This window comes from Carica papaya, chromosome 6 (assembly GCF_054855325.1).
Source record: "Carica papaya isolate Zhongbai chromosome 6, ASM5485532v1, whole genome shotgun sequence".
Classification (NCBI taxonomy): Eukaryota; Viridiplantae; Streptophyta; class Magnoliopsida; order Brassicales; family Caricaceae; genus Carica; species Carica papaya.
Window position 1 is genome coordinate 31,091,704 of NC_142314.1, and position 10,532 is coordinate 31,102,235.

Consider the following 10,532-nt stretch of genomic DNA (forward strand, 5'->3'; position numbering starts at 1 on the left):
ACGAGGTGGAAGAACATTGCTGGCTGTCACATGGCTTGAGGCTCTTTGTTTCTCGGAAAATTTCACCGCGCAGTTAATATTTTCGTGAGAGATTAAAATTTCTGGAAAATTGTCTGATTATGTGAAGATTAAGAAATAATTACCGAAATTAAACACGAATAAATTTAATTATGTTTTAGAAGAGTCATACATCAAAGCTAAAATTGTGTGAAAACCGAACCGAAATAAACCTGTACGAATAAATTTAATCGTGTACTTAAAAAAAAAATTATCAAACTCAGAAAATTCATACATTAAGAATGGTTAAAATTATAAAAAAATATATATAAAATATTAAAATAAATAGAGATAACATAAAAATTATTTTAAATTTTATTATATAAAAATTATAATCTGTTAAAAATGAAGTACGAATAAATATTTTTATCAATTATAAATCATTGCATCGTTTTAAAAAATGTAAACACTATTAGAGAATATTTAAATTGATCTAAAAACAAAGTATTTCATCTTTTAGTATTTAGTATATAATTCTATGTATTATATAGTTAACTAACCGGTTAGTCTGAAGTATTATATATTAAATTTATAGCGCTTAGACGCGTCTGATGGGGCATGAGAAACCCACTGAAAATCCCACCACATTTGATGAGAACGATGAAGAACAAGATACTGGTTTCCTACTCTCTGCGATTCCACTCACCGGAGAGCGCACGCCAATTCCGATAGAGATTCTCTTCAAGAAATTATTAGAGACGGATTTGGATCTTAACACCTTCCTCTCCAATGCCTGATGCCGGCGAAGTGGCTTGACTCCTGGGACTGTCATCATCTTCCTCGCTGATAACAATGTTACTCCCTTTCTTAAAGAGAAATGAAACCAGACACTTTTCATTCAATGTGATACAGTCCAATTCATCTTGTATAACTATGAAACAAGTGGTCAACTTACTGCGAAGGATATGCAGAGAGTTTAAATTTCAAATTTAATTAATGAAACAAAGAGCAATATAACGGGTATAATCCAATTCATCACCATCCGCGAACAGATCTTGATTGCTCTTTTTTTCACCTTTCGTATGGGGCAAACACTGGTTATGAAGCAGCTCCAGCCAATCAAAACTTGGGCAAAGATCAAAATGTACATCCTCCTTTGAATCCATGTCGAGAAATAGTAGTTTTACCATTCAGGCCACAACAACTATTACGACAATGATCAGAGCTATCGCAAATATCAGAATCAGCAAGCAGATCTGCAGAAAAAAAGAAAATGTAAATCAATTTTAGCACAAGCAGTTTGCAGAGTTCAAACAAAGTTGATAGGAACCACCACATAAGCCAAGAACAGGAGGGAAAACTCCAAGCTTTCTTCCTACAAAAGTTTATCTTCTCCTCTTCAATTCTTTCTCACCTCCTTCTCTTAGAACTCTTCCAATTTCCCTATGTACCTATTCTAACTCTCTATCTTTCCATCAGTTTGCGATCACTGTTCTTCCTCATTGGGGTCAAGATAAGCCTTCTCCTCTCAAACTTTTCTTCAACTCAATCAGTTAACACTATGATTTAAGTCAATCAAGGGTATATTCAACACAAACGAATTATTTTTGTAGAATTCGTTTAAAAAGTATACTTAGTTCAACCATAACAGGATTAAAATTCATCTTCAACAAATTTTAAGTGAAACTAAAACAATAAATTTTGGATTTTATCAATTTAAGATTCAAAGTAAAATTTAAATACTTACTACATTGCAACTTCCATCTAAATTGATGAAATTTGAAATGTGTTGTTTCAGTATGTGAAATTCATTTTGAGTTGAGTTTTCATGCTCTCATGGAAATTAAGTATATTCCAAATTATCTTAAAATATTTTTGCGTGGATAGGAGAAATACCTAGGGAGAGATGTTGTGGCAAGAAAATAAAATCACATAGATAAGGCAGAGAAAAGTGTACTACAGAGAAGACCAAATACAAAATCTCTACTGCTTCTTCTAATATGGTATTTGATGGTGGTTGAGATAAGAAAAAGAATTGCAGGGCCTAGAGTAAAAATATTGCAGGAAGAGAGAGGAACGAAGGAAATTAAAATGGAAGAAGAAGCTAAGAGATATGAAATCTTGAACTACAGGAAAGACCTAGTAATAACAAAAAAAAAAAAGCACATTGGGGTGATTTTACTTTTTCAGCTGCTTTGGGATTGGAAAATTCTTCCAGTATTTCTTAGTGCAAATAGAATTATTCAACCATGCAGAGCAAGCAGCTGGCTTACAGTTCAATACAGCAGCCACACTGCTCTCCTAAGTGCCGTGAGGCTAAATTATAAAACATAAAGTGGAACTCAAATACCAAATACAATTTAGGCATTTTGATCATTAACTAATGGATGAGGCATAAAGCATTCTTCCTGCAGGAATAACTGTGCAGAACAATGATAAAATTAGGCATGATTTTTTTGGAAGGTATAAAACTAAGAATGATAAGCTGCAACAAAGGGAACAATCTCTTCCCATTCAACAGAGAGAATGATCTCTCCTTACTATCAATTTAGCAGCCATTTTCCCTTCAATTTCTCAAATGAAATGTGTAACAGGAAAGAAATCTTTCACCTAGGTATAGTTTCAAATAGCTTTGTCAATTATGAACAGAAATACTAAACAGTGAAATATTGACTGAATTTTTATACCGCTCAAAATAGAAACTTAGTTGTCTAAAGAAGTTCTATGGTCATAAAATTTAAAAAACAAATTAGGTCACAAGCAGTCTGTGGAGGAGCTTACTAGAGCAGCGTGAAAATGATTGTTTCTTCATAAAAATATTCATCCACAATAAAAAATATGATAGTCCATCACCTCCCTGCTTCCCTCCCTTCTTCAATAATAAGCCATGTCATGCTTGCTCTCTAGATTACGTTTGGAATAAATCTATCATTTGTACAAATTTCAGTTGTGAAACCATACTTTTTTTAATTAGGAGAAATGCAACTTTGTTGGAACAATATAAAAATTAAGCTCACATGGAATTCCATGTAATGAATAATGCATTTCAAATTCCACGTAAAAATCCCATAAGAGCTCAACTTTTAGCATTTTAAGTAGAACTTTTATCATATTTTAGTTGAAATAATTGCAAAACAACAAATGACATCCCCAAAACTTTTGGATTGGTTCCAACATAGCCTTAACAAAGTAATTTTGGAACCGCAATAGATATTCCATTCCAAACAAGCATGACCCATCACACAATTCTGATGCCTGATTCCATTTTCTCTGCATATCAGATTAAAAAGGAATAGCGCACAATGATAGTTAAAGAAAATGAATGTCAATCAAACTATACCATTGATGAATTGGATCTTTGAATCTTGGATGCCTTCGCAAGTTGAGTGGTTCCTTGGGCAGTTGCAGAATGAGAACTCTCAATATTAGACCCAATGTCATCTGTGCAAGGATAACATGCTTATTAAACCAAATATACAAAAGGCCAGCAAAGAACTCAAACAACCAATCTAACAAACTCAAAAACATAGCCATTTTAAGTATAAATAAGATAGCACTAACCAATCATAGCTCCTTGCTCATGAACTAGGACAGCTAGATCTTTAAAAATTTCATTTACTTCACTAATCTGTTCCTGAATTTCTTTAATACCATGATCTCGTTCCTCAATAACTGCTTCATTGAAAGTGATCTCATTGTCCAAGAGTAAAACTTCTTGTCTGCATGCAGTTAGAAAAATCAAAGACTAAAGGCAGCTTCCAAGTGCAAGATATTAAACATTCAAAAAGCAATAAAAAGTTTTTGTTATTTATATGTTAAGACAGCTGAAGCTTATCTGTAGCTTATAAATTCGAAGAATTGTACTTTTTTTAGATTTATAAAAAGTTAACAACCTCTGTATCTGGGAGCAAGAAAGAGAACAAGTAAACTCAAAAGAAACGCTCATTTAAAAAACAAACAAAACTAAAGAGCTTAAAGATCCTTCCATTTCTCTCCAACCAACAAACCCAGAATACAGCAAACATAGCCTTTCTCCAAGCAAAACTAACTCCTTGCCAACACCATGAAGAGAAGAAGAAATAAAGCACTTAAGATTTGGCGAGTAATGCAAGAAACATCGAAGGTATCAAATAAATGTGCCCAAAATCTCCAACCCATAATAGAGTGCAAAAAAAGATGATTATGACACACACCTCACAAAGCACCACACAACCCAGAGACAGAACATGATTCAAATTGCAAACTTGGAGCAAATAATCAGTATTAAACCTACTGACACCTGTAATTCAAAGAGAAACCTTAACAAGAGAGAGGGAAATAACCTTCCAGAAATATTTGCTGAAGGCATCATTCTTATAGCAGGATTATGGGTTAAAGAAAAAAAAAAGATTTATAACGTGGTTGAGGATTCCGATGTCCAAAATCTTGGATCAAAACTTTGAGGAAAAATGACAGGTTTGAGAAGTTAAACCAATAAAGCATATATTAGTTTCATGATCATTAAGATGGAGCTTGTGCATGAAATTCTCGTGCACACATCTTAGGATTTTCTCATTTCTCATCCCTCAAAATATCTTTGCTCTTTTTTCTTTTTCTTTTCTTTTCTTTTTCTTCCTTCTTCTTCTGTAGCCTGCTTCCCTTTCAGCATGTACCACAATTTTGACCTCATCTTCTTTCTTCTTTTCTTTTACTTTGTTTATCAAAAGAATCACTAGCTCCTCCGCTCTTCTCTAGAACCCACCATTGCTACCTCTCATTCACCCTCATATTCTAGCTTCTCTCTCTTCCTTTCAGCTTCTCTGGCCTCCATTTTCCTTCTTCAACCCACTCTCTATCAAAGGTCATCATCACAACACCCCCTTTTTGTTTTCACTGCAAGCTCTCTCTTCCCCAAACCATCTTCAATGCTGCCTTCAGATTTCTCTCCATAATCTAGGTTTCTCCTCTCTCAAATCTTATATATTCTCTCTCTACCTTTTCCTCTCAATGAATCGCTTTAATCTAAAACCTCTCTTCACTCTAAATCAATTTCCTCTCTTCCTTTATGGATTCCCTTGCCTCTCTCGCCTCTACTCCTACCAAAGCTAAAAGTTCGTCCATTTCACTCATTCTAACCAAAAGCCATCTGCAATTGATTCTTCACCTCTCTTCTACGTCCTCCCATCTTTTCTTCTGAAATTTTCCCTGCTCCTCCTGATTTCTTTTAGTTTCATCTCGTCATTTCCTCAATCTCCATTTTTTTAATTAGCCAATCCCTATGTTTTCTTCTCTACTGCTTGGGTGGGAGGTGGAACTAAAAACCAATTTGACTTTGTTTCCTTCTCCTGCAAATAAAGTGTTTGCTGTTGTAACAGAACGCCAGAAAATATGATAATCTGGAATACCTTCCGCATGTAAGAAAAGGCATTTCTGTTTTGTCTCCTGTACGGTTTATATTGGTCAAATTTTCCTGCTATGGGTTTGTCCTGTACTGGTGGTTCTATCTCAATGGTTGGTTTCACAAATGACGGATGGGGAAGCAGAGATCTACGAAGTGACGATGATTCTCGGCAGCAAGTGAAATGTTCTCTAGTAGAATCAACAAGTGAAATTTGGTGGCAAGGCTGGTTGGAGCTATCAGATCATAACAATGATGGCAGTATCTTTCACCACTCAGAGGTTGCCAGCAATCTTTGTCGAGGCCAATGATGGCAGGTTGTAGGTGCAACTCTTCTAACTTTTGGATTGGTGCAACTCTTAACTTTTGGATCTTAGTTCTTTTTTCTCTAAGGAAAGGCAAGAATAACAATTAGAGTTTCTTTTTAAGAAAGGTTTTTTGGCCTTGTGATATTGGCAGGATCCAATACGATATTTGGATTTTTTTTATGATTGAATCTTCTTTTTGCTGGATGTGGTGTGAAAATCTGTAGCTTTTCCTTTGTTCTTTTCTATGCAGTGTAAAAATAGTGGAATAAAGGAAATTTAGATACGAAACAAATACATAAAAATAAGCCAGAGGAAACTGGGAATCAGGATGAAGAAATATAGGGAGAAATAAAATGAACAAGATAAGATTAGATAGATTAATAACCAGAAGCAAAAAATAATAATAATAATTTAAATAGTTAGTTGTTGAATCAAAGAAAAAAAACTATCCACATATTATGGTAGATTTCAAAATTAGAAACCCCAAGAAAGACCACCATAGAAGTCGACAACATCCATAATTTGCTTTTAACCAAAGAAAAAACATTATTAGAAGGGAGGAGAAAACTTACAAACTAGAGGAGGATTAATTATCATCCAACAGAAAAAGAAACAAAGTAAAAGTAGTATTAATACGTCATAGCAACCTAATCCTTTTGAAAGTGTAGATAAATAAGTAACCATGGAGAAGCCATGGACTTCAGTCCAAAGGAGAAGAAAAGGATACCATCTTCTCCCAAACGTTATCTAAAGATTGAGATCTTTGCTTAAAAAAAATTTTAGATTTCTCTCCAGTTGAAGGACCCATGACCTTCATAAATTCAATGATTTTGAATGGACTTCCTAGTTGAGACAACAATGTAAAGAGACACCGAGGGTACCATGGGTTGAAGGTTAATTTACGTAAATTGGTAGCATGTGACAGATTACAAATGAAAGCATGAGGAATAGAAGTTAGACTGATGCTAAATTGAGGCAAAACAAGAAAGGAAAAGAAAAGGAAAGGATTGAAAGCAGAAATAACAGAATACAAAAAAATCCCAAATTTTGTGATTAATTCATAATCCATCTTCTACTTCAAACCAAGAATAATAGCCCTTTATATAGATGATGTACATAATCTTAAAAATAAACCAAAATCCCACTTAAAATATGAAAAAAGAAACCTAAGACTCAATTTCCTCAACTACTAACCATTTCTTATAAAAACTTAATAATTCTGATGATACTAAATAATATTCCCTTGTACTAAAAAGGAAATATTATAATTTTTTTCTAAACAAAACCCATCATACTAAAAATTTTAAAATTTAGCCTCTCACTTTTCCTATCAAAATGTTACTTGCATCATTGAGAAACAAGCAACAAAGTGCTCTCAAAATGGCAGCTCACACTTTCTAACTCAGCATTTGCAGGAAACTGAGAAAAGTCTGCCTTCTGTACTAGCAACGTAGGACCCTTGAATCATTAAGAAAGTTTTTATTTTAAATTTAGGAAAGTTTTTATGTAAAGTGATTTTTGGATTTCAACTGTGCATTAAAAGGATGCAACAAACAAAGTTTGCTGATATGGAGCTCATCTCAACCCATAAACTTTAAAAGAAAATGAACCTTCTTTAGATGATAGGAAGTAAGCGGTGTGTGGATATGCATCATAAAACAGTACTATCTGGAAAATTGCTCACCTTTTGGATTCTAGAAGAAAAGTCTGTTGCTCAGGACTCCTTGAAGAACCTATCTCCAGTTCTTGGGCAGTGTAGCTGCAAGGTTTAATAAAATGTATAAGATAAAAGATACAAGTCTATTGGTGGCCAATAAGCTACTAAACATGCAATATAAAGAATGATCAGTAAATTATGTCCCAAGGTTACAGGAGGCATATATGCCAATAAGGTACCTCATGTAACTTCAGAAGAATACTCCAATCCAATGACATAAGTGATATCTGAACTTTTGTCATGTTAAATAAGCTACCGACAGTATTGATATCACTAAAACTAATACATGTTTTCAATCTGCAAAACATTGTCTAACAACACTTACTTTTTATTTTTTGAAATAGAAGTATGAGATATATTGATGCAGGTGCCAAGGGGGCACCGCCCATGTACAAAGTCTAACAACACTTACTAGCCACTGTTAGACAATAACTTAAACAGATTATGCAGCATATCAACAGCTAAACTAGAAACTGCTTCAATTACTTGATTCCTGTAAGACACTGATAAACTAACATCAATGTTTTTAAAACACAAAGGTCGATAACAGAATAGGCTTGAGCCATAGATGAAAACCTTTCTAATTTCTCTCACAGCTGGCAAATGCAGAAAGCAACAGAGTTTTGGCAGAACTTCAGCAACCCAATTTATCCTTCAAAATATCTCATCAGAAGTCAACCAAAAGGGAAAAAAAGCTACCATGAAAAGGCAAAACTTCTGGACACAAGAACAATAAGATACATTCATCTTTGTCCTTTTCTCTACACAGGTATTTCCCACCAAATTTTATGATACAACAAGTCTGATTTTTTTATGAAAAAAATCAATTAACTGAATGTTAGTTCCCACAGTTTACATATTTTACATCTTACTCTTGTAAAATTCGGAGAGGATGATTAAGCACCCAATGACTCCAAACCAAATATCAATGACAATATAGAAAAATAGCATGACTAAGCCTTCTAGTAAAAGTTACCTGGTTGGAAGTAGTTCCTTGGGAACAAATGGGGCATAGGTTGTTTCTCTCTCAGCTGCAAGTCTTTGAGCCTTTTGAAACTCTTTAAGAACAGACTGAAAATCCTTTGCAAGTTTAGCATCAGCAATCTTCTTAATAGGCTGCAGGTTAATGCTAGAAATTCAGAACCACAAACAAGTGACAGGTTGATGCTGCAAAACCAAATTCAAATCTGGATATTCTAATGCGTAGGAAGAACTATGAAATTTTTCGGGGAGCAACAAAATCCAGTGATTTTTTTTTCACTATGAATTGGAACACTATGCTTGTTATGCCCACTTCTGAAGAAAAAGCAGCTTCTTTTATCTAACAGAACAAAATTCTGCTGCTTAATGCTCATTCACTTACACTAACATCTGCATGATGATCAGTTTCACTAGCTTCTTTGAGTTTAGCGGAAGTATCTTTCACCAATTGCCCAATTTGAAGCCTCGTCTTGTGCCTGCCAGAAAATTTAATTGATATAAATATTACAGGAGACGAAATAAAATGCCTTTCCTTACATGCGGAAGGTAATCAAGATTATCATATTTTCTGGCGTTTTGTTACAACAGCGAACATTTTATTTGCGGGAGAATGAAAAGGAAGTCAATTGGTTTTTAGTTCCACCTCCCACCCATGTAGCAGGAAAGATTATGAAATAACAAACCCAGTTATGTATTGCATCTAGGTACGCAGGTCAAACTTACAATGATAATCACCAAAAGGGAAAAAATAGTTTTGTTAAAAATGACTGTTTACTCAGGTCGAACTATTATCGTTTTCTCAATTATGTTGCAGAAAACAAAATTTGAGAAATATAAGTCCCAATTCTGCTCGAACTAATATCACCAAAAAATTTCGTCCAAAAAACTACCCCCAAGAAATTACGCCGAAAAAGAAAGGGAATGAAATTGACCAAAAGAACTGAAATTGACGACCAACCAAAAAGGAAAAGATAAAATAGAGGCAACAAGAAAGACGCAGATAAGTAAAAAGAGGGAAAAACAACTGACAGTTTGTCGCGTAATTCCAAGGTGTCTTTGGCGGTGCCAAGAGAATTAACAAGACGATAGAAAGAAGAAACAGCGGTGTTGATTTTGAAAATCCCAGCGGCCACAGCCTGAGAAGGGTCCTCTTGGAGCTGATTATTCTTCTTCCCCGAATCCTTGTGTCGCAAAGAAGGCCGTATACCAGCTTCAAGATCTTGGAAACTCATTGTTCCTTTGTGGTTTTTGTGGGATGTAAAATCAAAAGCAAAAAAAAAAAAAAAAGAGAGAGTGTTGATTGATTGTTCAACGCAGAAATTGAAGTGAAAAGAAGGAGAATGGTAGGTGAGGAATGCGAATTAGGGTTAGAGATGGTTGAGTTGTTTTGGAATTTTTTTCTGTACCTTCCAAGTCAAACAAGAAGGACGAAGCTTCTTCCAATGGATTCACATTCGTAATCATTAGCCGCCACAAACACTCATTTTATTTTACGCTTCTTTCTTTTCTAATTGTCAATTACATTATAAAATATATTTTTTAAACACAGTAACTTTAATTTAATAATATATTATATATGTTTCTAAAGTATATTCAACTATTTATTTATTCACACATTTAATACATTTTAAATATGATATTTAAAAGTAAATTTAAATAAAAAATACAAGCACCCCGTATGGTTTCTTCTTTCTTTTAATGAACAAGTACCCTTTATAGTTAATTTTGTGTTACTTATATTATTATTTTTAATAGAATATAATAATAAACTTTTATTTTTATAATAAGAATAAACATTATAATTAATTATTTTATAAACAAATATGCAAGAAATTTAAGTTATTTTCTAAAATATTTCAAATTTTAAATACTAAAAATTCAATAACTTTTTGAATTTAAATCATAAGTCTCAAAAATTTAAAATGATAGAACGTTAGTTTTTATATAAAAATTAATAATTATTTATTTTTTTAATATGAAATGTAATATTTACTACTCAAATTTTTAATATTCTATTGAAATTATAAATTATTATTTTAAAAAATTAATTTTTATTATATATAGATCATAAATAAATTATTCATTGTACATCAGAAATTCATGAACAGTTAGTAAAGTTGTGACACATTTTAAAACGGTGTCGTTAAGTGAA

At 33.3% G+C, this 10,532-nt stretch overlaps 1 protein-coding gene across 1 annotated transcript; it reads right to left on the reverse strand.

Annotated features, from left to right (window-relative positions):
- Window positions 1-860: 860 nt before the first annotated feature.
- Window positions 861-9,849, reverse strand: SYP21 (syntaxin of plants 21). The gene is made up of 7 exons (XM_022044003.2): window positions 9,410-9,849; window positions 8,763-8,856; window positions 8,376-8,515; window positions 7,367-7,441; window positions 3,559-3,716; window positions 3,338-3,438; window positions 861-1,253 (listed from the first exon to the last, which is right to left on the reverse strand). The coding sequence occupies exons 1-7, from the start codon at window positions 9,610-9,612 to the stop codon at window positions 1,188-1,190; spliced, it is 837 nt and encodes a 278-aa protein (XP_021899695.2). The 5' UTR covers window positions 9,613-9,849; the 3' UTR covers window positions 861-1,187.
- Window positions 9,850-10,532: the final 683 nt, after the last annotated feature.